The 27,783-nt window shown below is 46.0% G+C and overlaps 1 protein-coding gene across 4 annotated transcripts in view; it reads left to right on the top strand.

Annotated features, from left to right (window-relative positions):
* Nucleotides 1-27,783, top strand: part of ZFAND4 (zinc finger AN1-type containing 4) — a 60,468-nt gene that overhangs the window by 21,670 nt on the left and 11,015 nt on the right. For 3 of the 4 annotated variants that reach the window (XM_039911611.1, XM_029061003.2, XM_029061004.2), the window contains exons 5-8: nt 3,390-3,576; nt 21,163-21,373; nt 24,084-25,247; nt 26,726-26,780. In XM_039911611.1, coding sequence (XP_039767545.1) covers nt 3,390-3,576; nt 21,163-21,373; nt 24,084-25,247; nt 26,726-26,780 — 1,617 coding nt within the window. The remainder of the gene's footprint in view (nt 1-3,389; nt 3,577-21,162; nt 21,374-24,083; nt 25,248-26,725; nt 26,781-27,783) is intronic. The other variant, XM_029061005.2, reaches the window with a different exon arrangement.

The raw sequence follows: 27,783 nt of genomic DNA, 5'->3' as shown, positions 1-27,783 counted from the left end.
CACAGTCTCAATCCCCTTTTTACAGATGGATTAACTGAGGCCCAGAGAAGTAAAGTGACTTGCCCAAGGTCACACAGCAGATGGGTGACAGAGCCATGCTCTTGTCTACCAACTCTATTGTATTATGCCCTCCCAAGTGCTTAATACAGTAGTCTGCACCTAGCGTTCAATAACTACGATTGATTGATTGAAAGTGCACTTTTCCTACCCTCAGGGAGTTTTCAATCCTACGATCATAACTTTAAAACTAACTCAGTTGACCTCAAACTCATCTTCTGACCTCTCTGTGACCTAATATGTCTATATGTAGTGTAAGGATATTACTATCAGACCATTAAATGTAATAACAATAATGATGATAAAAGCCAAGCACTGTACCAAATGCTGAGTTAGATAAGATACTCAGGTCAGACACAGGCCTTGTCTGATTTGGGGCTCACAGTCTCAGAAGGTGAAAGAACAGGTATTGAATCCCCATTTCACAGATGAGGAAACTGAAGCACAGGGAACTGAAGTGACCCGTGCGAGGTCGCACAGCAGACAAACTCTGGTGCCGGGTTTCAAACCCAGGTCTTCTCACTCCCAGGCTGAGGCTTTTCCATTAGATCCTACTGCTTCTCAGCGTGGCTCAGGGGGAAAAGCACAGATTTAGGATTCAGAGGTCATGGGTTCTAATCCCGGCTCTGCCACCTGTCAGCTGTGTGACTTTGGGCAAGTCACTTAACTTCTCGGTGCCTCATGACCTCATCTGTAAAATGGGGATCAAGTCTGTGAGCTCCACATGGGACAACCTGATTACCTTGTAATTACTCCAACGCTTAGAATAGTACTTGGCACATAGTAAGCGCTTAACAAATCCCGTCATTATTATTCCCATTGATTTGTTTACAAAGTCGGTGAGGATTACTGGGAATTAATGAAAGGCTTTGAATGCCGTAGATGGGAGGTGCAGGACATCTGAGTGCATGGTAGGAATATTAAGAATTCCAAAGTACGTACAAGGTAAATAGACGTGCCTTCTCTCTGTCACACCTTTGCTTTCACAAGCCTTTCTTTCTCCTCCAACACCCCTTGCCCTGCCCAGGAATCGCCCTATACAAAACCAGACAGGAATTGTCGTTGCCAAATGTTTCAAGCCCCAATTTGAGGGTGGGTGGGGTCGCCTCACCCTGTCTCTCTCCTTCCCATCCACCTCCCCAGGACCCAGGGCTGTCTGCCTTCCCACCTCTGGGCATTGGGCAGCCTGCAGATGTGGGGGTCACTAGGGACTGCTTGCCCAGAGAGGGAAAGAGGAATAGTAAGATCAATTAATCACTTAGTGCCGGCAGAGCACTGTGCTGAGCACTGAGAAAGAAAACGTGGTGCAGTGAATAGCGCACGGGCCTGGGAACCAGAAAGTCATGGGTTCTAATCCCTTGGCTGCTGTGTGCTTAGGTAAGTCACTTCACATCTTTGGACCTCAGTTACCTCATCTGTAAAATGGGGATTGAGACTGTGAGCCCCACATGGAACAGGGATTGTGTCCAACTTGGTTTACTTGTACTTCCCCACCCCCAACGTGGCACACAGTAAGCACTTAGCAAATACCACAGTTATTATTATTATTATAAGAGGGTGGGTGGGGATTAGTTCTTGCCCCCTCCAAATGCTGTTTAACTGTTCCATTCTCACTTTTCATATTATAGATTTTTTTTTCACTGTTTCATTGTTACCTTACCTACCTTTCCTCCACGATTTCCTACTGCAACCCAGCTCGCTCCTCTCATTCCAACCTACTCACTGTACCTCCATCTCATCTGTGTCACTGCCGACCTCTCACCCACGACCTGCCTCTGGCCCGGCACGCCCTCCCTCTTCATATCCGACAGATGATCCCTCTCCCCACCTTCAAAGCCTGCTACTTGTGTTGTATCGTATTCCGCCAAGTGCTTGGGACAGTGGTCTGCACATAGTGAGCACTCAATAAATACCATTTATCGATTAATTATTGAAGGCACATCTCTAAGAGACCTTCCCCAAAAAGGCACAAGGCATAGTGGATAGAGCACGGGCCTAGGAGTCAGAAGGGAATGTGTTCATTCCTGGCTCCACCACTTGTTTGCTTCAGAACAGTACTTTGCACATATTAAGTGCTTAACAAATGCCATCATCATCATCATCATGTGGCTTTGGGCAAGTCACTTCACTCCTCTGTGCCTCAGTTCCTCATCTGTAAATTGGGGATTGAGACTGTGAGCCTCACGTGGGGCAGGGCCTGTCCAACCCGACTTGCTTGTATCCACCCCAGCACTTCATACAGCGCCTGGCGCATACTAAACACTTATCTGTTTGTTCTTATATTGTGATCTCCCAAGTGCTTAGTACAGTGCCTTGCACATAGTAAGCACTCAATAAATACGATTGAATGGATGAACGAATACCACAAATGTTATTATTGTCCCTCTTCTCCCACTCCCTTCTGTGTCCCCTTTGAACTCGGATTTGTACCCTTTATTCATCCCTCCCTCAGCCCTACAGTACTTGAGTCAGAGGCAGAGGTCATGGGTTCGAATTCCGGCTCTGCCACTTGTCAGCTGTGTGACTGTGGGCAAGTCACTTATCTTCTCTGTGCCTCAGTTCTCTCCTCTGTAAAATGGGGGTGAAGACTGTGAGCCTCATGTGGGACAACCTGATTACCTTGTGTCCCCCCCAATACTTAGAAAAGTGCTCTGCACATGGTAAGCGCTTAACAAATACCAACATTATTATTATTATTACTTATGTACATATCTGTAAATTATTAATTTATAGTAACGACTGTCTCCCCCTCTAGACTGTAAGCTCACTGTGGGCAGGGAAGGTGTCTACCAACTCCGCTATATTATACTCTCCCAAGTGCTTGATAAAGTCGTCTCCACACAGTAAGCGCCAAATAAATAAAATCAGTTGATCTTTATGCATGTTGTATTCTCTTGGAGTCTGTGTCCGTTCTGTCCTTCCCTGGCCGGGGGATCTCCCAGTGTATTACAGATTACAGTGTTCTTGTGAATAGCTCTGGGCGCTGCACGTTGTGAACCCTTGAACGTGGCTTAGTGAAAAGAGCACAGGCCTGGGAGTCAGAAGGACCTGGGTTCTAATCCGAGCTTTGCCACTTTGCTGTGTGACCTTGGCCAACTCACTGCACTTCTCTGAGCCTCAGTTACCTCATCTGTAAAATGGGGATTCAGACTATGAGCCCTGTGTGGGAAAGGGACTGTGTCCAACTCGATTATCTTGTATCCACCCCAGGACTTAGCACATAGAAAGCACTAAACAAATATCACCATCATTATTGTTATCTTTAGAGGCCATGAACGCTCTGCATGTGTGAAACGACGAGCTGTTTGAACCTCTTGATTTTTCTCTTCAAGTTCCCATGGAAGATCCGCTTCGGGAAATGGCTGAATTCATGTATCCTGGGCAAGATGAAATTTGGGAGAAGGCTCCCTCCAATAAACAAGTCACCTTTTTGGTCTACAGAGAAGGGGATCAGTTGAGTTTTTTCCGTGTTGTCGACAGGGGAGATGGCACCCTGACACCCATCTCGGAGTCCATAAGGTATGTGTGATTTCTAAAAGGGGAAAGTTAGCATGAAAACCTACAAAATCTTAAACTCTAAATAGATACTACTTTGCCAGAAGATGTTTTCCAAGTGTTTTAATCTCTCACATTTTGCTTCAAGATAGAATACTTGGTCATGTGTCTTAGACAGGTAGCTCTGCTGCCCTGAATCCTTTCCTCCTTCGTGGCAGCATTTTTTTAATGGTATTCGATGAGTACTTACTATGTGCCAGGCACTGCGCTAAGTGCAGGGTTAGATGCAGACTTCTCAAGTTGGACCCAATCCCTGATCCACATGGGGCTCTCAGTCTTAATCCCCATATTACTGATGAGGTAACTGAGGCAGAGAGAAGTGAAGTGATTTACTTGCCCAAGGTTACAGAGCACAAGTGGCAGAGTTGGGAGTATAACCTCAAATCCTCTGCCTCCCAGGCCTGTGCTTTATTCACTAGGCCATGACGTTTCTCATTTTGAAAACAAAATGATAAAAGCTGGGCTTTGTGGGGGGAGTAATATGTCCAACCCTACATCTTGTCGGTGAAGTGGGATGACTTTCCCACGATGGAGGAAAAGTGGGAATCTCATACAACTATGTTTCCTCTATTAGGAGAATCTAGCCTTTGCACTCATTTGATAGAGCGAGAAGCAGCGTGGCTTAGAGGAAACGTCACGGGCATGGGAGTCAGAAGATGTGGGTTCTAATCCGGGCTCTGCCACTTGTCTGCTGTGTGACTTTGGGCAAGTCACTTCACTTCTCTGTGCCTCAGTTACTTCATCTGTAAAATGGGGATTAAGACTGTGAGCCCAACGTGGGACAACCTGATTCTTGTAACTACCCCAGTGCTTAGAACAATGCTTGGCACATACTAAGCGCTTAACCAATACCATTATGTATTCATTTATTTATTTATTTGATGAGGTGTTTTAAGTTTGACATGATTGAGTGCATTGAGGTCTTCATCCCCTTCTTTCAGTCCCTTGTGCTAATCTTTAGGTGGCCCTTTGACATGTAATATGCAGTCATTCAGTAAATGTATTCGCTCCTGTGGCAGCTACGTTTAAGTGTCTTGCTGTGATTTTAGTAGCTCAGTGTAAGTTCACGTTAGAAGGGACAACAAAGCGGGAGAGGTCATCTCCCTTTGTCACGGCGGACCAGTCTCTCTGCTGTCACAAAGGGTTTGGGGCCGGAAGGCTGAGGGAAGGATTCGATTGGAGTGATAGTGGTTTGTGGCGTGCTTGCCTCGCACTCTCGCCCCTGCCGGTCAGGTTTCTGCTGGGCCAGTGGGTGGCCAAGAAAATAGGCAGGCAGGGAGGTAAGGGTGTTCCCAAGGACACCCTTAGCACACTGTTAAGCACTTAGTACAGTGCTCTGCATGCAGTAAGTGCCCAATAAATACGATTGAATGAACAAATGAAGAACCTGGCCTACAAAATCCACAAGCGGCCAACATGACCGTAGCCAAGTGTCAAATCCATAATACACCACCGTAGAACCTCAAGGGCTTTGTTTTTTTCTTTTATTTTAATATATAGTATTGGTTGAGTGTTTATTATGTACTACACATGGTACTAAGCCCTGTGGTAGATACAACGTTGTCAGGTTAGACACAGCACCTACCCCTCATGGGGCTCACACTTTTAACCTCCGTTTTACTGCTAATAATAATAGTTATGGTACTTGTTAAGTGCTTACTATGTTCCAAGCACTGTTCTAAGTCTTCAGGTAGATTCAAGTTAATCAGGTTGGACACATTCCTGTTTCCAAGGGGCTCATACTCTTAATCCCCATTTTGCAGATGAGGTAACTCCGAGCCACAGAGAAGTGAAGTGACTTGCCCAAGTTCACACAGTCGACAAGTGGTGGAGCTGGGATTAGAACCCAGGCCTCCCAGGCCTTTGCTCTATTCACTTGGCCGTGCTGCTTCTCAGCCAGGTTAGCCGCTTCAGTCAGTACAGTGTCCAGCTCGCAGTATGAGCCAGGCATTTTCAAGATAGCCGCAGAGGTCATTGACCACACAGAACACGCTTGGTGGGCCTTGGGTCAGAATCCTCCGTCACAGACAACAAACACCCATAAGGCATCCGCTACTTCTGGCTGTTTCATTCCTTTTCTCCTCTTCCCCTTCCCAGAATGAGTTTTGGATGTTGGAAGAGCTAATTAGGGGCATAGATTAGACCCTGACCAGGCAGGGGAAAGGCCATTTATTCAACATTCACTTTTATAACGTGTCATGTATATGTTTCATCTATACATTCCCTATTGTCATCATAGTTCCGTATTGAAATTCATCTTTAAAATAACCCTCTTTTCTAGCCATGCGCTCTTGTCCTTTATTCTGGTGTTCTTAGTCTGTTGAACAAACTATGAAACCAACCAGGGCAAGACTCAGAAATCTTGGGCCAGATACTTTACTTGGAAAGGTTTGTCCATTTTTATTTATTGAGCAGTTGTATTTATTGAGCGCTTACTGTGTGTAGAGCAGTGTACTAAGCCCTCGGGAGAACACACTATAGTAGAGTTGGTAGAAACAGAAACTGGCCAGGCAGCCAGGAAGATTAGCCATGTGGAAAGCTAAAGTGGTGGGCTAAAATGGTGGGCTAAAGGCAGAGCATTTTTCATTTGGGCAGTTGACAGTTTCCATAGAAATCCAAGATGATGTTAGTAACCCATCAGTGGTATTTATTGAGTGCTTATTTTGTGCAGAGCACTACTAAGCACTTGGGAGAGTACAATAAAATCGGTAAATATGATCCCCAAGAATTAGTCTAGTGGAGGAGACAGATGTTAAAAGAAATTAGAGGTAAGGAGAACAACTGTACATCAGTGCTGTGAGGGTGTGGGTGAGATACCACATAGCATTGGGGAACAAGAGCTTAGTCAGGGATGGCTTCCTGGAGGAGATATTTAAATAGGGCTTTGAAGATTCATTCATTCGATTGTATTTATCCAGTATTTATTGTGTGCAGAGCATTGTACTAAGTGTCTGGGAAAGGGCAGTACAACAGTAAACAGTGAAATTCCCTGCCCACAGTGAGCTCGTAGTCTAGAGGGAGGAGACGGACATCAACACAAGTAAATAAAATGACAGGTATATACATAAGTGCTGTGGGGCTGGGAGGGGTGGGGGAAAGCAAAGTCAGGGCGACACAGAAGAGAGTGGAAGATGATGAAAAGTGGGGCTTAGTCTGGGAAGGCCTTGTGGAGGAGATGTGCCTTCAGTAAGGCTTTGAAGATGTCGGATTTGAGTAGGGAAGGTGTCCCAGGCCAGAGGTAGGATGTGGGTGAGGAGTCGGCGGCGAGTCAGGTGAGGTCGAAGCATAGTGAGAAGGTTAGCACTAGAGGAGTGAAGTGTGCGGGCTGGGTCATAGAAGGTGAGTAGCCAGGTAAGGTAGGAGGGGGCAAGGTGACAGACTGCTTTAAAGACAGTGATGAGGAGTTTTTGTTTGATACGGCGGTGGATGGGCAACCACAGGAGTTTTTTGAGGAATGGGTGATATGTCTTAAACATCTTTGTAGAAAAGTGATCTAGGCAGCGGAGTGAAATATGGACTGGAGAGGGAAAAGACAGGAGGCTGGGAGGTCAGCAAGGAGGCTGGCGCAGTAATCCAGGCAGGGTAGAAAGATAGGGAGAGCTATGCTCTGTCGACTGTGTTGGCAGAGGGCGTTCCAGGCAGGAGGGAGGATGGGAGCAAGGGATTTATGGCAGGTTAGGTGACAGTGAGGGACAATGAGTAGGTGGGTATTAAAGGAACGAAGTGTGGGGGCTTGGTTTAAGTAGGAGAGGAGTGAGGATAAGGAAAGGGGAGAGCTGATTAAATCCAATGGTGAGGAATTTCTGCTCGTGTGAAGATGAATGAACACTCACTGAAGACACATGAGAAGAGAGGGAAGGTGCGTACAGAATTATTCATTTGGAAAGCAGCAGCGTGAAGCATGACCAGGGATGGCAGTGAGTAGACTGCAGTAGTTGAGACAATCAAACTCAGTGTGGGCAGGGAACGTTTATTGTTATATGGTACTCTCCCAAGCGCTTAGCAAAGCGCTTTGCACACAGTAAGTCCTCAGTGAATACGATTGAAAGAATGAATGAATGAGACGTTCTTGAACCAATGTAGCAGGAGTTTGGATGGGGAGGGAGGAGAAAATCCTGGAGAGGCCCTGGAGATAGAATCGACAGGATTTAATGACTGCCCAAACGTGTGGATCGGAGGAGAGAGGTGAGTCAAGGATGCTATCAAGGCTGTGAGGTTTTTTTTTTTAATGGTATTTATTACGCATTTACTATGTGTCAAGCACTGTTCTAAGCTCTGGGGAAAATACAAGTTTATTAGGTTGGACACGGTCCCTGTCCCACATGGGACTCAAGTCGTAGTTGGAGGGAGGAGGATTCTAGACTGTAAGCCCGGCGTGGGCAGGGATTGTCTCTCTTTCTTGCTGAATTGTACTTTCCAAGCACTTAGTACAGTGTTCTGCACACAGTAAGTGCTCAATCAATATGGTTGAATGAATGATTCTATCCTCACTGTACAGATGAGGTAACTGAGGCACAGAGAAGTTGCAACTTGCCCGGGGTCAACAGCAAGATTTGACAGGGCCGGGATTAGATCTCAGGCCCTCTGGCTCCCAGGTGTGTTTTCTTTCCACTAGGCCATTCTGCTTTCTAGACAGGACAGATGGAGGTTTTGCCAACAGTGATGGGAATGTTGGTGGGGAGAGTTTGGGAGGGAAGATGAGAAATTCAGTTTCATACATGTTGAATTTGGGGTGGCAACAGAACATCCTGGAAGAAGATCCTGAAAGTAGGAGGAAATGCGACATTGCAAGGAAGAGGTCGAGGCTGGAGATGTAGATTTGGGAGACATTGGCGTAGAGGTGGCAGTCAGTCAGTCGTATTTATGGAGTGCTTACTGTGTGCAGAGCTCTGTACTAAGCACCTGGGAGAGTATGATACGACAGTCAACGGACACAGATGGTAGAAGCAGTGGGAGCAGATGAATTTCCCAAGGGCGTGGGTTTGGAAGGAGAATAGAAAGGGATCCAGAATTGAGCCTTGATGAATCTGAGAGTTTGCAGGTGGGAGGCAGAGGAGAATCCGTTAGAAGACACTAAAAAGGACCAGAGAAGTTGGAAGAGAAAGAGGAGAGGACAGTGTCAGGGAAACGAAGGTTCCATAGAATTTCCAGGAGGTGGGGGTGGTCCCCGGTGTCAAAAGCAGCTGAGAGCAAGAAGAAATAGGATGGGATAGAATCTGTTGCATTTGGCAAGGAGAAAGTCATTGGTGACTGTGGAGCCCACAGTTTCCGTGGAGTGGAGAGGGCAGAAGATAGATGGCAGGGAGTCAGAGGAGAGGACATGGAGGCAGCAGGTGTAAATAACTCAAGGATTTTGGGCAGGGATAATAGGACAGAGATGGAGTGATAGTCTAAAGGGGCAGTGAGGACGGGAGAGGTTTTATTTCAGCTGTTGATCATTTTCCATCCCAATAAGGGAAGCCACGTTTTCTGAGTGCCAGTTTGGAAATAGCACCTTCTTACCATCCAATAGGGAATTTGGAAGTGTTTGCCATTCATACGATAAAATTAAGGCTCATCTAATTTTTTGTGTAATTTTTCCTTGCCGAAATAACCAATGTCAGTGTGAATCATTGATTTTCGAATGCAATTTTTTTGTGATCTCTTCCTTAACTTTTGTCTTGATTCCTTTTACTGCCCTACTCAAATCACATCTCCAGAAGAACTTCTGGGAGCTCTCTTCTTTCTCCCCTCCATCCAAAACTTTTTCCTACCCCCTGCCACTTCAGCCCTTCCATTTCACTTAAGCTTGGCTAAGTGGAATGAGCCCAGGCTTGGGAGTCAGAGGTCATGGGTTCTACTCCCGCCTCCGCCGCTTGTCAGCGGTGTGACTTTGGGCAAGTCACTTAACTTCTCTGTGCCTCAGTTACCTCATCTGTAAAATGGGGATTAAGACTGTGAGCCTCCTTGTGAGAACACCTGATTACCTTGTATCCCCCCCAGCACTTAAAACAGTGCTTGGCACATAGTATGCGCTTAACAAATGTCATCATCTTCACTGAATACTACGGATTGACTGATCTAGCCCTGGCTGGCACTTTTGGTCCCTCACAACTCTCAAGGTCAGTGTCGCAAGAACTTCTGCCTTCCCTTTGCCTGAGTCTTCAATCAGTCAGTCAATTAATGGTGCTTACTATTTGCAGAGCACTGTACTAAGCACTCTGGAGAGGACAGTGCAACAGAGTTGGTAGAGTTGGCAGCATGGCCCTTAATAATAATAACTGTGGTATTTGTTAAGCACTTACTATGTGCAGAGCATTGTTCTAAGCACTGGGGAAGATACAGGGTAATCAGGTTGTCCCACCTGGGGCTCACAGTCTTAATCCCCATTTTACAGATGAGGTAACTGAGGCCCAGAGAAGTTAAGTGACTTGCTCTAAGTCACACAGCTGACAAGTGGTGGAGGCAGAATTGGAACCCTTAAGACTGTCAGCTCATTGTGGGCAGGGAATGCATCTGTTTATTGTTGTACTGTACTCTCCCAAGTGCTTAGTACAGTGCTCTGCATACAGTAAGTGCTCAATAAAGACAATTGACTGACTGATTAGATATATTCCCTGTCCACAATGAGCCCTTGAGTCATGACACTCAGCAGAATTTCTCTGCTGTTACTTCTCTCAATAATTCATTTTGTAATTGTACTCCAAAACATTCAAAGATCCAGCATGGCAGAGAGGTGCTTGTCAAAATAAATAATATTGTCATATTAAATTTTTAAATACTCTTCTCAGTGGACGCATTCATTATTTATGAGTACTCCATTGCAGAATCTCCAAGGGATTGTGTTTTTCTTTTTTTTTGGTCAAATATTTACATCTTCAGATAATGGATTTCTAGCTTGGAGCCCCTGGGTTACTCTGATAGGAAATATAATCACCTTTCAATACCCTGTACTAAGGGAGATTCTGGAAAAAAGAAATCCAGTCACCCATCATTTGGCCACAGCTCACTACACAGCTACTTCCCCACCAAGTCGTAGAATTTTGCTACTACTTCACCACCAAATCTTATAATTTTGCTACTTCAAAGCAAAATTAACCCTCTTCTGAGAGCCCTAATGAGGCCCTCCCTCATCATATCAGACAGACAATTGCTGTCCCCTACTCAAACCCTTATTGAAGGTACCCCTCCACCAAGAAGCCTTCCCTGAATTAGCCCTCCTCTCCTCTCCTCCCACTCCCTTCTGCACCGCTCCTACTTGCTCCTTCATTCATCCTCCCTCACATCCCCATAGCACATAAGTATATATCTGTCATTTATTTATCTGTTTATATTGATGTCTGTCTTGCCCTCCAGACTGTGAGCTTGTTGGGGGGCAGGAATGTGTCTCTTTGTTGTAATATTGTACTCTCCCAAGTACTTAGTACAGTATGCGCTCAATAAATACACTTGAAGAACATATCCCAAAGTTTTTCAGAACATAGGAGAAAAAAGAAGCTGAGAGCACAGAAAACCTCCAAAGTGGATAATGAGTCAGTGGTATTTTTTGAGCACTCGACTGTGCACAGAGCACTCTACTAAGCGCTTGGGAAAGTACATTATAACAGAGTTGGTAGGCACATTCCCCACTGTTATTAGAACTCATACCTCAGCAATAAAAGCAGTCCTAGCATGAGGGCACCATCCTTTTACATTTTTCCCATAGATTGTAAACTTCTGGAGGGCAAGGATCATTCATTCATGTTTATTGAATGCTTACTGTGGGCAGACTACTGTACTAAGTGCTTGGGGGAGTATAATACAACAATAAACAGACATACTCCTTGCCCACAATGAGCCTACAGTCTAGAGTGAGGAAGTCAGACATCAGTAGAAATAAATAAATTCCAAATACGTACATAAGTGCTATGGGGCTGGGAGTCAGGGGAGAACAACGGGAGCAAGTCAGGGCGACACAGAGGGGAGTTGGAGAAGAAGAAAGGGAGGCTTATGGAAGGTCTCTTGGAGGAGATGGGCCTTCATTAAGGCTTTGAAGAGGGGGAGAGTAATTGTTGAATAATAATGTTGGTATTTGTTAAGCGCTTACTATGTGCAGAGCACTGTTCTAAGCCCTGGGGTAGATACAGGTTAATCAGGTTATCCCAGGTGAGGCTCACAGTCTTAATCCCCATTTTACAGATGAGGTAACAGGCCCAGAGAAGTGAAGTGACTTGTCCACAGCTGACAAGTGGCAGAGCCGGGATTCAAACCCATGACTTCTCACTCCCAAGCCCGTGGTCTTTCCATTGAGCCACGCTACTTCTCTTGAATTGGATTTGAGGAGGGAGGATGTTCCAGGCCAGAGGCAGGGCGTGGGCCAGGGGTCGACAGTGAGATAGACGAGATGGAGTGAGAAGGTTAGCTCTAGAGGAGCCAAGTGTGCGGGCTGGGTTTTAGAAGGAGAGAAGTGAGGTGTGGTAGGAGGGGGCGAGGTGATTAACCACTTTAAAGCCAATGGTGAGGAGTTTTTGTTTGGTGTGGAAGTGAATGGGCAACCACTGGAGTTTCTGAGGAATAAGGAGATGTGTCCTGAACGTTTTGTAGAAAAATGATCTGAACAGCAGATTCATTCATTCATTCAATAGTATTTATTGAGCACTTACTATGTGCAGAGCACTGTACTAAGCGCTTGGAATGTACAAATTGGCAACAGATAGAGACAGTCCCTCCCCATTGATGGGTTCACAGTCTAATCAGGGGAGACAGACAAAAAACATAGCAATGCAAAGAATCAAGGGGATGTACATCTCATATTGAAGTATGAAGATTGAAGTATGGATTGGAATGGGGAGAGACAGGAGGTTGGGAGGTCAGGATGGAGGCTGACGCAGTAATCCAGATGGGATAGGATGAGAAGCAGCGTGGCTTAGTGGAAAGAGCACAGGTTTGGAAGTCGGAGGTTATGGGTTCGAATACCGATTTGCCACTTGTCAGCTTTGTGACTGTGGGCAAGTCATTTCACTTCTCTGAGCCTCAGTTACCTCATCTGTCAAATGGAGATTAAAACGGCAAGCCTCATGAGGGACAACCTGATTACCCTGTATCTACCCCAGCGCTTAGAACAGTGCTCTGCACACAGTAAGCGCTTAACAAATACCAACATTATTATTATGAGTGATTGTATTAACGTGGTAGCAGTTTGGATGGACAGGAAAGGGCATATTTTAGCCATGTCATGAAGGTGGGACTGACTGGATTAAAGATGGATCGAATATGTGCATTGATTGATGAAGGGGAGTCGATGAGGACGCCGGGATTACGGGCTTGAGACATTACAGGTGGTGCCGTCTACAGTGATGGGAAACTCTTGGGAAGGACAGGATTTGTGTAGGAAGATAAGGAGTTTTATTTTGGACATGTTAAACTTGAGATGATGGGAGGACATCCAAGAAGAGATGTCTGGAAGGCAAAACAGAGAAACAGCGTGGCTCAGTGGAAAGAGCACGGGCTTTGGAGTCAGCGGTCATGGGTTCGAATACCGGTTCTGCCACTTGTCAGCTGACTGTGGGCAAGTCACTTAACTTCTCTGTGCCTCAGTTTCCTCATCTGTAAAATGGAGATGAAGACTGTGAGCCCCACGTGGGACAACCTGATTCCCTTGTGTCTACCCCAGCGCTTAGAACAGTGATCTGCACATAGTAAGCGCTTAACAAATACCAACATCATTATTATTAAAAGGAAATGCTAGCCTGCAAAGAGGGAGAGAGATCAAGGCTGGAGATGTAGATTTGGGAATCATCCGTGTAGAGGTGGTAGCTGAAGCAATAGGATAAATGAGTTCTCCAAGGGAGTGGGTGTAGACGGAGAATACAAACTGAACCTTGAGGGACTCACACAATTAAGAGGTGGGCGGTGGCGGAGGGGCCCACGAAGTAGTCTGAGAATGAGCAGCAAGGGGATGGGAGAGTTGAAGGGGGAGGCACTGAGGAGGGGCAGGAGAGATTTTAGGGAGCTCATGCCTGATAGTGTCAATTTTCTTAATAAAGTAGGTGGCCAGCTCATGGAGGGCAAGGGATGGGGGAGGTAGGAGGACAGGGCACCTGAGAAGGGTGTTAAATGTCTGGAATAATTGGTGAGGACGAAAGGCATAATAAGAGTGGAGAAGTAATTTAGCCGGACAGCGTTAAAGCACGCAAGGATAAACTTGAAGCAGATGAAGTCGGCCTGGTATTTAGATTTCCACCAGCAACGCTCCGCGACTCGTGCACAAGAGCAAAGGAGACGGACCGTGCAGGGCGATCCAGGGCTGTGGGTCTGTGCTGCGAGATCATCAAAGAGATAAGGGGCCAAGTGACTTGAGTACTGTAGAGAGGGTGGTGTTCAGCATGGCAATTTGGTCATCAAGGGAAGGTAGTTTGGGTATGGAGGCTAAGTGGGGAAGCAGCATGGCATAGTGGATAAAGCTTGGGCCTGGGAGTCAGAAGGTCATGGGTTCTAATCCGTGCTCTGCCACTTGTCTGCTCTGTGACCTCAGGCAAGCCATTTTACTTCTCTGTGTTCAGTTACCTCAGCTGTCAAATGGGGGTTGAGACTGTGAGCCCTACGTGGGACAGAGACTGTGTCCAACCCCATTTGTTTGTATCCACCTCAGTGCTTACTGCAGTGCCTGGAACATAGTAAGCGCTTAACAAATAATAATAATAATGAGTTGAGAAAAGTGGAGGGGATCAATAGAACGGCGGGTTCTGTGGGGGAACAGTAGAGATTTACGTGGAGGAGAAGTGTGGGAGAGGAGGTAAGTGAGGAGGTTGTGGTCTATGATAGAGGGATTTCCGGGTTGGTGAGGATAGAGATTGTGCAGGGGTTAGAGTCGATGAGATCGAGAGTGAGTCCAAGTTAGTGAGTGGGTGAAATGAGGTGGAGCAGGAGGTCAGCGGAGTTGAGTAATAGAAGGCGGTCAGTAGAAGGGTCATCAGAAACATCTCTGGATCATGGCAGCTAACTCTGTTGCACACTCCCAAATGCTCAGTGCAGGCTGTATGTAGTACAGGTTCTTTTAAGTTCCTTTTTTATTAAAAAATCAGCACTAATGGATGTATTTTGAGAGGCCTCCTATTTCATTTCCAAGGCCTGAATTATCCTTGATTCGGGAACGATTTTGTAATTACTGGTCACTTATAGGATTTCTATAAACCTGAACTAGGATGGTTTAATTGAAAATCTATGACCTATTGTCAAACCTCAGATATTAATTGCTCTGTAATTAATTGCTGCTTGCCAAGCATGATTTCTATGGGTGATGGATAAGGAGACACAGAGAGAAACAGCAGTCATTGAGAGTCATTTAGTAATCGATGCAGCGTGGCTTAGTGGATAAAGCACAGGCCTGGTAGTCAGAAGGAACTGAGTCCTAATCCTGGCTCCGCCACTTGTCTGCCGTGTGACCTTGAGCAAGTCACTTCACTTCTCTGTGCTGCAGTTACCTCATCTATAAAATGGAAAGGAAGACTGTGAGCCCCATGGGAGACATGGACTGTGTCAAACCCGATTATCTGTATCTATCCCAGTGCTTCATACAGTGTCTGGCACATGGTAAGTGCTTAACAAATAACATAAAAGAATAACTAACATTATTCATTCATTCATTCAATCGTATTTATTGAGTACTTACTTTGTGCAGAACACTGTACTAAGTGCTTGGAAATTACAATTGTTTTGCTGTCTATCTCCTCTTTTAGACTGTGACCCCATTCTTGTGCAGGGATTGTCTCTATCTGTTAATGAATTGTACATTCTAAGCGCTTGGTACAGTGCTCTGCACAAAGTAAGCACTCAATAAATACGATTGAATGAATGAATTCGATTTGGCAACAAATTGAGACAATCCCTATCCAGTGGATTCACAGTCTAGAAGGGGGGAGATTCGTCATAGGCGCCTGCTAGTATCACCTTAAGCAAATGTGGGAAGGCAGCATCACCTACAGTGAGGCCTGTGGCAAGAGCAAAGGTCTGGCAGTCAGAAGGACCTGGGTTCTAATCCCAGCTCTACCACTTGTCTGCTGCGTGACCTTAGGCAAGTGACTTTACTCTGTGCCTCGGTTACCTCACCTCCCAAATGGGGATCAGGACTGTGAACTCCGTGTGGGACAAGGACTGTGTCCAACCTGATTACTTTGTATCTACCCTAGTACTGGAACGTAGTAATTACTTAACAGATGCCATATTTACCCCAACGTTCAGTGCAGTGCTTGGCATATAGTAGATGCATAACAAATGCCGTTATTATTATTGTCTTGGAAGCATCGAGCTGGAAGAAACCTCTGGATGTCGGGTCTTCTATCTCTTTACTCCCAAATCATTTAATCTAAGTGGTTGACTATAGCTATATAAGTGTATTTCCATATTAGCAATGATAATGATGATATTTGTTAAGCGCTTACTCTGTGCCAAGCACTCTTCTAAGCGCTGGGTAGATACAAGGTTATTAGGTTGTCCCACATGGGGCTCACAGTCTTAATTCCCATTTTACAGATGAGGTAACTGAGGCACAAGAAGTCAAGTGGCTTGCCCAAAGTCACACAGCTGATAAATGGCAGAGGAGGGATTAGAACCCACGACCTCTGACTCCCAAGCCCGGACTCTTTCCACTGAGCCACACTGCTTCACAAACATTTACATTGACCATGTAAATTTAGGCGCTTTGAAGTTAAAATTGCACTTTTACTCACTTAAAGATTGTAACTTCTTCTTTTCCCTCTTTTCCCTCTTCTTTCTCCTCCATCCACTAAATGTAATCCAATCCTCCTGCGTTGGAAGGGCATAGTAGTACCAACCCCTCTCCATCTGCCCCAAACCACCATTCTCTCCACCTTCAAAGCATCACATCTCCAAGAGGCCTTTCCTGGTTTCCCCGGCTCCCTCTCCCTTCGGCGTCATCTAGGCACTTCAATCTATGTCTTGTGGACATTTCATATTCGCCGCACTCCCACCCCCACGGCACATATGTACATCACTTATTGTAAATACATTATATTTATATTGTAAATATTGTAAATTATTTATTCATATTCATGTCTCTCTCCCTCTCTAGACTGTAAGCTCATTATGGACAGAGAACATGTCTGCTAATTCTGTTGTGTTGTGCCCTCCCAAACGCTTAGTACATAATAAGCACTCAAGAAATACAACTGATTAATGGATTGAAATTTATAAAGAAGTGAAATAAGTGGTTTATTTTATTTTGAAGTTTGTACAAAAACAACCACTTTTTTGCTTCACAAACAGTGTACTGGTTTTCACAGTCACTCCATTGCTAAGAGGGAGGAGATAGACAAGGGACGGAAACAGACTGGGAGTGATTTTTAAGTACCTGAAGGAACCTATTTGTGAAAACCATAGGAGATTCTGGCTTCATATAATTATGCCCCAGCCAATATCCGTAAAATTTGCCGAGTGGTATGGTCTTAATGAATTAAATGTTCTTTAATGGATGAGAACGTTTCTCTCAATTTGATGATGATATCGCAGGGTAAAAATTTTCTTCAGGAGGCCAAAGAGCAAGATGCAGACATCAATATATATACATAATTTATCAATTCTATATTATTAATTGTGTATTTATATTGAGATCTGTCTCTCCCCCGATAGAGAAGAGAAGCAGATGCAGCAGACATGTGGCAGAGCCGGGATTAGAACCGATGGCCTTCTGACTCACAGGCCCGTGCTCTATCCACTGTGCCATGCTGCTTCTCTGAATGTTGAATTGATTACTGCAGTACTATAAGCCTCACAGAAATCACCACTAAATTTGCCTCACATAATCCTGTAGGAGAAGGAGAAAGAGGGGTCAAAGATCAATCAGTAGGATTTATTGAGCACTTACGGTGTGCAGAGCACTGTACAGAGTTCTTGGGAGAATGCAGTGTAAGATAGTTGGGAGTCAGGTTCCCTGTAAAAATACTGCCAAGCCTGCAGGCTTGTGAGGCAGGAAGGGTGGTGGTTTAGTCAACAATGATGGGAAAGTCGAGGGGAGGAGAAAGTTTAGGAGGGAAGGTGAGAAGTTCAGTCTCGGATATTTTGAGTCTAAGATAGTACTAATAATAAATGTATTTCATTCATTCAATAGTATTTATTGAGCACTTCCTATGTGCAGAGCACTGGACTAAGCGCTTGGAATGTAAATTTGGCAACAGATAGAGACAATCTCTGCCCATTGACATAAGTGCTTACTAAATGGCAAGCACTGAGGCAGCATGGCTCAGTGGAAAGAGCCTGGGTTTGGAAGCCAGAGGTCATGGATTCGAATCCCCGCTCCGCCGCTTGCCAGCTGTGTGACTTTGGGCAAGCCACTTAACTTCTCTGTGCCTCAGTTACCTCATCTCTAAAATGCGGATTAAAAACTGTGAGCCCCATGAGGGATGACCTGATCACCTTGTATCCCCCCAGCGCTTAGAACAGTGCTTTGTACATAGTAAGCACTTAACAAATACCACCGTTATTATTTTTACTAAGCACTTAGGTAGATGTAAGATAATAAGCTCAGACATAGTGCCTGCCCCACATTGGGTTCGCAGTCAAAGTAGGAGTGAGAACAGGTATGGAATGTCCATTTTGCAGAGGAGAGAACTGAAGCACAGAGAAGCGAAGTGATTTACCCAAGGTCACACAGCAGGAAAGTGGCAGATCCGGGTTTGGAACCCAGGGCCTCTGACTCCAGGAGGCGGTGCGGCATCCAGGCAGAGCTATCCTGAAGGCAGGAAGAGATGCAAGACTGCAGAGAGGGGGAGAGGTCAGGGCTGGAGACATAAGTTTGGTAGTCGTCGACACTGAGAGGGTAGTTGAAGCCGTGAAAGTGGATGAGCTCCCTGATCAACAGTAGTGTTTATTAAGCAATTACTATGTACCGAGCGCTCGGAGAGTAATTACAACAGAGTGAGTTGTCGAGTTCTGCCCCAAGGTTGCATTGAAATCCTTGTTATAGCAGCACCGACTCTATCTTCTATAGACTATCTTCTTTTATCGTCTAGACTATTTCTAGACTGTGAGCCCTTTGCGGGCAGGGATTGTCTCTGTTCCTGAACTGTACTTTCCCAAGCTCTTAGTACAGTGCTCTGCACACAGTAAGGGCTCAATAAATACGATTGAATGAATATTATCTTCTCATGGGGAGGGGAGAAGAGCTTTCTTCAGTTCATCCCTGGATTTCCTCCACACCCACTCAGTCAGCTCATACTCTCCTGCCTTACCTCTCAGGCTTCCTACTCTAGCAGCGTGGCTCAGTGGAAAGAGCCCAGGCTTGGGAGTCACAGGTCTTAGGTTCTAATCCTGGCTCCGCCGCTTGTCAGCTGTGTGACTCTGGGCAAGTCACTTCACTTCTCTGTGTGTCTCAGTGACCTCATCTGTAAAATGGGGATTAAGACTGTGAGCCCCACATGGGACAACCTGATCACCTTGTATCCCCCCCAACACTTAGAACAATGCTTTGCACATAGTAAGCACTTAACAAATACCATCATCATCATCACAGTGAGCCCATCATTGGGTAGGGATTGTCTCTATCTGTTGCCGAATTGTACATTCCAAGCCCTTAGTACAATGCTCTGCACATAGTAAGCACTTAATAAATGCTATTGAATGAATGAATGAATCACAGGCTTTGCTCCTCCAATGCCAACCCACCCAGTGTGCCTCAGTCTCCTCTATCTCGCCGTCCATCCCTCGCCTGCGTCCTGCCTGTGGCCTGGAACTCCCGCCCCCTTCATATCCAGCAGGCTGTCATTCTCCCCATTTGCAAAGCCTGAGTAAAATCTTAACTACTCCTTCCTGACTAAGCCCTCTTTTCCCCTACTCCTTCTTCCTTCTGTATCACCAATGCAAGGCTTAGTGGAACGAGCACGGGCTTGGGAGCAGAGGTCATGGGTTCTGATCCCGGCTCCGCCATTTGTCAACTGTGTACTTTGGGCAAATCACTTCACTTCTCTGGGCCTCAGTTACCTCATCTGTACAATGGGGATGAAGACTGAGCCCCAGGTGGGACTACCTGATTACCTTGTATCTACCCCAGTGCTTAGAACAGTGCTTGGCACATAAGCGCTTAACAAATACCATAACTATTATCATTATCATTATTATTGTTACCCTTTAAGCACTTGATTTTCACCCCACCCTCAACTCCATAACTCTTACGTATACACTGAATACGTCCGTCTCCTCTGCTAGACCGTAAGCTTCTTGAAGGCAGGGAACCGTGTCTACCAACTCTGTTGTATTGTACTCTCCCAAGTGCTTACTACAGAGCTGCGCACACAGTAAGCTCTCAATAAACATCAGTGACTGATTGAAAGACATTAATTTTGCCTTATCTCTCTCATGTTTGCAAGTGAAATTTTCAGTAATGTAATTGTTTGAGGCTTCTGTTTCTGTGACCTCTAAAGAAAGAGCTGAGAGTTTTTTTAAATCTTCAACTGCTCTATAAAAAAAATTCAAACTTATAAAAAGGCCTCCATTCTCCAGTGTAAAAAGGCCTCTGTCATTATGCAAACTCATTTGTTTCTAATTCCCGACAACCACGGGTTAAAGTGAAACTTGAAATTCCTTTCCTCTTCTGCACAAATTTGTCATCTTTTGCTCATACTTATAAATAAAACATGCCTTAATTTCATGTGTGTGTATTCCTATGTTACCACATTTAAAATTGAGGCATTCCTCTTGCCAATTCACAATTGTTCTTTATAAGAACTTATGCTTCTTTTTGTAGCCCCTCCGATGGCCATTGTTAAAAAAAGATTTTCCTCCGATCGAGCATTACGTTTGTGTTTGTGGCTAAACCTGTGCTTTGGTAAGTTTCAGCCCAAGTGAGAATTTTTGAGATACATGAGTCGAGGAGCGTAATGACTGTATTTCTGTTTCAGTGGGTACTTAAGTATTTGTGTTAAACTTCTATTTCCAGTGATCTGAGTCCTGAACCCAACTGATGGGAATGAGATTTTTTACTGTATGAAAAGATCCAGATTGCTAACGTGGTTAAATTTTCCAAATAAGATTTAGCGGAACCCTAAATTGTCCCTCTTTTTTTGTTGTTGTTTTTTGCTTTATTCTTAAGAGCAGAAATGTAATATATCCACACAGGCATCACCCTCCCCTGTGGTGAGAACCCCCTCGGAATGGATAGAAATTTGGATTTCCTTCCCTTGCCAGTGTGTTGTTAAAGGAAAACTGATCAGCCTGGGGCCTGGGTTACCCAGTTAACAACTTTGGCCATGCCAGCAGGAGATACCGGTGGAACTGGATTTTGCCTCTCTGGGAAATGATATAGTGAGTGCCAAAATACAATCTTTCATGGTACAACCGATTCCCAGAAGCTCAGCTTTACTCTGTTTTCTTCACCACTCCATGACTCAAACACCCATTGTCAACGTTTCTCTTAAAAAAAGTGCTTTTTGAAACGTCCTTCTCTTTGGTTTGCACAATGCTGCTTTCTGCCAACTGATGGATTTGCCACTTTGCCTGTAGCTTTCACTTTACATCCTTAATCCCACAGACCGGCACGGCAGAAGCGTATAACGTCCCGCGGGTGTCTTGTTGTCTTGGCAGCGGGGGCTCCATTTACAACCTGTACACCGATGAAGAGGAAGAAATGGAACCTTCTCCCTCTGGGCAACAGATCATCGAAAACTCCATCACGATGAATAAAATGAAGCTGCTGAAGGCCAAGATGGAACACATGAACCTCAGTAAAAAGGTGATGCTGGGACCACGGGAACAGGTCTTTCCCTCGTTTGACCAGTGTACATTACCTTCTCTGGTAAATACTTTTTCTTTCTGAAAGAGTGGGCATTTAGAACGATAGCTCGGGGTCGGGCGGGGGTAGCCGCCCCACACCTCCATATTGGATACGGGCAACTGCCCAGCATCCTGCAAAGAATCGGGCGATGGTCTTTATCGGAAGTAGAGGATACCCACTTGGTCATTCGCCCCCCACCAATTCCTGTCAGCAGGGGCATCTGTGCGAACCGCAGACTGCTCGTTTCCCTGGCCACAGCCGAGCTCAGGATCGTTCATTCATTCAGTGAGTCGTATTTCTTGAGCACTTACTGAGTGCAGAGCACTGTACTAAGTTCTCGGGAGAATACCAACAGAGTTGGTAGACACACAGTGAGCTAGCAATCTAGAGAACAAGCTCCACATATGCAGGGAATGTGTGTTATTTTGTACCATCCCAAGCACTTAGTACAGTGTTCCGCAAACAGTAAGTGCTTGATAGATACTACTGACTGACTACAGCAGTCATAGGAAGCCCCCGGTTAGAGAGGTCACAAGCCCACCCTTATTCCTTCGATGTGCTCACCCTGGGCCTCTGACACTGAACTATCTGCCTCTCTGTTGCAGTGGTTTGCTTGTCACTTGAAATGGTAGGTAATAATGTTGGGATTTGTTAAGTGCTTACTATGTGCAGAGCACTGTTCTAAGCGCTGGGGTAGATACAGGGTAATCAGGTTGTCCCACGTGGGAGTCACAGTTAATCCCCATTTTACAGATGAGGTAACTGAGGCACAGAGAAGTGAAGTGACTTGCCCACAGTCACACAGCTGACAAGTGGCAGAGCCGGCATTCGAACCCATGACTTCAGACTCCCCCACCCGGACTCTTTCCAAAACCCTCTTCTCCCCCCTTTCTCTCTGCTCCTCCCCCTCTCCCGTCCCATCCCCTCAGCACTGTACTCATCCGCTCAACTGTATATATCTTCATCACCCTATTATTTTGTTTAATGAGATGTACATCACCCTGATTCTATTTATTTGCCATTGTTTTAATGAGATGTTCTTCCCCTTGACTCTATTTATTGCCATTGTTCTTCTCTGTCCATCTCCCCCGATTAGACTGTAAACTCTATCTGTTACCGATTTGTACATTCCAAGCGCTTAGTACAGTGCTCTGCACATAGTAACCGCTCAATAAATACTATTGAGTGAATGAATGAGTAATAATAATAATAATTATTATGGTGGTTTTTAAAGTGCTTACTATGTGCCAAACACTGTTTTAAGCACGAGGGTAAATACACGGTATTCTAGTTGGACACAGTCCCTGTCCCACATGCGGCTCACAATCTCCATCCCCTTTTACAGAGGAGGTAACTGAGGCCCAGAGAAGTGAAGTGACTTGCCTAAGGTCACACAGCAGACAAGTGGAAGACCTGGTATTAGAACCTACAACCAAGCCTGTGCTCTTGCTAATAGGCCGTGCTGCTTCAAATAGCCCCATTCCTGAGTTAGTCCCCACTCCCTAACTCCAGACGGGGTGTGTTTAAACCATTTTCAAACTGCCAGTTGTCTCTCTTCCATTTCCAGAGAGCCAAGATTCCACTCCTGTCTCAATCACACTTTCCATAGTTTAATGAGCTGTAGGGGTTGATGGCACGAAGGATACGGAACTGTTCTGTGGACAGGGAAACGAGCTGGCCCCAGTTAGCCCACGGGACCCATCTGCTAATGGGAATCGATTGGGGTGAATGGGTAAACAGGCATCCTTGGCTTTCAGCCCCGAGACACTAATAATTATGGTAATAGTGATGGTATTTGTTAAGCGCTCACTGTGTGCCGGACACTCTACTAAGCGCTGGGTGGGTACAAGCAAATTTGGTTGGACACAGTCCCTGTCCCACATAGGGCTCACAGACTTAGTCCCCATTTTACAGATGAGGTAACTGAGGCACAGAGAGGTTAAGTGACTTGTCTAAGGTCACACAGCAGACGTGTGGCAGAACTGGGATTAGAATTTACGTCCTTTGCCACCCAACCCTGTGCTCTTGCCACTAGGTCATGCTGCTTCCTCTTTCTTGCTCAGTAGCTCTAGGTCTGTTCAGGGCTGGGGTTGATGGGCAACTCCCTCGGACATAATTTCACTGTGACAGTTAAGTGGCCCGCTGGGGAAGAGTGAGGTAGCAATAATAATAATTGTGGTATTTTTGAAGCTCTTATTATTTGTCAAATACTGCACTGAGCGCCGGAGTAGTTGCAAGGTAATTAGGTTGGACACAGTCCCTGTATTTGTTAAGCGCTTACTATGTGCAGAGCACTGTTCTAAGCACTGGGGTATACAGGGTAATCAGGTTGTCCCACATGAAGTTCACAGTCTTAATCCCCATTTTACAGATGAGGTAACTGAGGCACAGAGAAGTTAAGTGACTTGCCCACAGTCACACAGCTGACAAGTGGCAGAGCCGGGATTCAAACCAATCACCTCTGACTCCCAAGCCCGTGCTCTTTCCAGTGAGCCACGCTGCTTCTCTAAGTCCCACACAGGGCTCAGTCTTAATCCCCATTTTACAGAGGAGGGAACTGAGACCCAGAAAGTGAAGTGAAGCGACCAAGGTCCCACAGCGGACAAGTGGCGGAGCCGGAATTAGAACCCACAACTTGGGAGTCTGTGCTCTTGCAACTAGACCGTGTTGCTTCCCCCAAACTCATTTCACATGGGGTTTTTTGTTTTGTGTTTTTGGTGTTTTTTCTTAGCCCAAGAAAGCCATCAAGGTCAAACCTCGGCCCCCCTTGACTCCCCGGCCTTCAAGCGGTTCCGTGGCAGCTGCCCGTCACAGGCTTTTAAGAGTGCTTCCCCACATTGGACAGTCTTGCCTACCTCTTGGGAATTCATATCCCTCCGAACCTTCCCACAGTGCACTTTCAGGCCCTGCTCCTTTGGCCACCGCTGGTACAGCCGCGTCGTCGGTGACCGGCGATCTCCTTCAGGAAGAAAACCGGGAAAGTCCACCGGTGACTCGATCAGTGAGTAGCGCCGCACTTCGGCCCAGAGTCTCTCGCATCGAATTAGAAGAGGCCACAGCGTCAGCGGATGCAGTTCTCCCCCTCACCTTCCCTCTGCTCCTGCAGGCCCAAACTCTTTCGGAGAAGGTAGGCTCCGGAATCGAGCGGGAGGTGGTCTTGCTTCACAGCCTGGAGCTCTGTGCCCCGGAAGACTTGCCTCTGCCTGAGGCGGATGCGGCCGCTCCGTTCCTGGAAGGCGGCCTCCCTCAAAGGTCTGGCGAGCGAGCGAAGGCAAATCCAAACTCGCTACTGCCTACCAGGAACAGAGGCCCAAAGGCCACAGAGCAGCCTCCTCGTATACCCATCCGCGAGACGCCGAGTTGCGAAGCAGTGGAGGCGGGCGTCCTTAACACTCGGGCGTTAAGTGCTCAGAAGAACGGACTCCTGTCCCCTCTCCGGTGTTCCCCTCCGACGGCCCCTAGCAGCCCCTGCCCGAACCCCCAGAGAAGGGCCAAATGCTTGGAGCCGGGACACCGGAGGCCCTCGACCTCCCAGAACCCACTCCGGCTACGGGAGGCCCGCACCGGGCCCGAGCCGCCCTTCCCTCGGACTACCAGGCTCCGCAGCGTCAAAGTCGATCCCCTGGGGAAAAGACCCGACGTCATTTCGAAAGGAGAGGCGAGGGGCATGACGGAAACGGCCAACAAGGCCTCCCGAGAGCCCGTCGGCTCCGTGAGAGATCTGGGCTTTCTGGCCTCGCTGGCCCGAAGCACGAGCAGAGACAGTTTGCAGGCAGCCGGCGGTCTGGGCAGGCTACGGCCCTCCGGCGTCCTGCTCCCTACGAGCCTCCAGCCTTTCCAGGAAAAGTGCTCCCGCAGAACCTCTCCCCAGATTGAGACGGCAGACTTCATTCTAGTAAGTATTGACCGTGGTCGGGGATCGGATCTGCCCACTCCCTTGTATTGGACTCTCCACGGTATTGTGCTCTTGTTCCCCGTGAGAAGCAGCACAGCCTAGTGGCTAGAGCACAGGCCTGGGAGTCAGAAGGTCACGGGTTTTAATTCCTGCTCCGCCGCTTGTCGGCTGTGTGACCTCGGGCAAGTCACTTCAATTCTCTGGGCCTCAGTGACCTCGTTTGGGAAAGGGGGATTGAGACTGTGAGCCCCACGTGGGACAGGAACCGTGTCCACCCCGATTTACTCGTATCCACCTCCGCAAGTAGTACGGCACGTGGCACATGGTAAGTGCTTAACAAATAAGGACATTATTAATCATTATTATATCTCTCTGGAGCGGTTAGGGTGGTGGTCTCTGCACACCATAAGTGCTAAGCAAATAGCAGTGATCGATCGATCAATTCTGCATCGTCCGTGTCTTTGATTTAGTCCAGAGGTACTCTGTCCCAGCACTTAGGACAGTAGTGGACATCACATTAAGCCTTCAATAAATACTATTGGGATAAATATCTCAGTGAAGTAAATCGAAGCAGATGAGTTTGGGGTTCTTTTTTTAATTCATAATGAAGTTTGCGAAAGAAGCTTTCTGTCAACTGTCAGAAGTTTTGCTCAGGTCCAAATTGACAGAGTCCCCCAATTTTAAAAATCTCTCGTCAGGCAGTATATGTATATGTAATAAAACATCAATATTCTAGAGTACGGTCCCGGCATAAATTGCTACTGTCCCAAAATTAATGGCTAGGAGGGAATACATTTTAATTGCTCTACAAAGCAACTACATGCAAATTTAAGCAGGGACCCTCAATTTCCACCCCAGATTTTCTCCTTTCTGTTTTTTATGTAATTTTAAAAAGATTTCCATTCATTTTGCCCCCTGAGAAAGTGACCTGATTAACATTGCGGTGTTACTGACGTGGAAGCAGTGTGGTTTAGTGGATAGGGCACAGGCCTGGGAGTCACAAGGACCTGGCTTCCCGGCTCTGCCACTTGTCAGCCGTGTGGCCTTGGATGAGTCACTTTACTTCTCTGTGCCTCAGTGACCTCATCTGTAAAATGGGAATTAAGATTCTGAGTCCCAAGTGGCGCATAGACTGTGTCCAACCTGATTGGCTTATATTTACCCTGGCTTAGTACAGTGCCTGCCACCTATTAAGTGCTTAATAGCTACCATTTAAAACAAAGAAACAAAAAACACTTCAGTTTGCGTATAAGCTGTCAGCTAACCTTTTGTAAAAAAATTAAAATATCAGTGAGTTAAAATTTTTGTTATAGCCCTTATTTAACCTAAGCAAAATACAGTGCCCTTAAGCCTTGTGAATTTTTGATGCCCTTAGATATTTTTAAAGCAATATTGGCATAATATTGTGCTTGATCTTTTTCTTTCGTCTGCCATTGATTTCCCCTTGCAGATGTTGTTTTTGTTTGTTTTTAATTTAGTCTTCCTATGGACTTGGAATGAATGGAAATAGCACAGCAGCAGGAAAAAGAGTAGGTAAGCAATTTAAGAAAATTTGAGGTTTATCGTCATAACAATCGTAAATTCTCCCAAAGAAATTGGACTTTTTTTGTCCTCTCATGGGAGAAGAAAAACGTGAAAGTTCTGTATAAAATATCAATCCTTGATATACTGAGAAGCAACAGGGCTAAGAGGGAAGAACAAGGACTTGAGAGTAAGAGGATGCGGTTCCTAATCCCGGCTCCTCCATTTGTCTGCTGTGTGATCTTGGGCAAGTCACTTAACTTCTCTGTGCCTCAGTCCCCTCCTCTGTAAAATGGGGATTAAAAACTGTGAGCCCCACGAGGGACAACCCGGTTACCTTGTATCTACCCCAACGCTTAGAACTGTGCTTGGCAAATAGTAAACGCTTAACAAATAGCATCATTATTATTATTATTATATGAACTTTATGTTCTTCGCTGTATCGAAGAACTTTTGGAAATCATCAAAGGTAAAAAAGAGTCAAATAAGTAGGCCACAGTAGCCAACTTCCGTGGGAATTCAGTTTAGCACTTGATGGAGTATGTTTGTAGAATCATGTGAATGGCTGTTAAGAATTGAACTGTAATTTGAAATAATTTCCACAGAAGTACTACCACATTAAATTGGACTAAAGGGTCTACGTAAGGCTGTAAGCTCTTGTGAGCACAGAACAAATCTCCCAGGTCTGTTGTAGACATGAAGATGATGATGATGGTATTTGTCAAGCGCTTACTATGTGCCAGGCACTGTGCCAAATGCTGGGGTAGATATAAGCAGATCAGGTTGCACACAGTCCCGGTCCCACATGGGGCTCACAGTCTCAATCCCCCTTTTCCAGATGAGGTAGCTGAGGCCCAGAGAACTGAAGAGACTTGCCCAAGGTCACACAGAAGACATGTGGCAGAGCCAGGGTTAGAACCCATGACCTTCTGACTCCCAGGCCTCGATCCCATGCCTCGTAATAATGTGTTGGGTCATGAACTGGGGAGGTAATGAGAACTTCCGGAAGAATCGA

The sequence above is a fragment of the Ornithorhynchus anatinus genome, chromosome 3, assembly GCF_004115215.2.
Source record: "Ornithorhynchus anatinus isolate Pmale09 chromosome 3, mOrnAna1.pri.v4, whole genome shotgun sequence".
In the NCBI taxonomy this organism is placed as follows: Eukaryota; Metazoa; Chordata; class Mammalia; order Monotremata; family Ornithorhynchidae; genus Ornithorhynchus; species Ornithorhynchus anatinus.
Note: the sequence above shows the minus strand (reverse complement) of the source record. Positions and strands in the feature narration are given on the sequence as shown.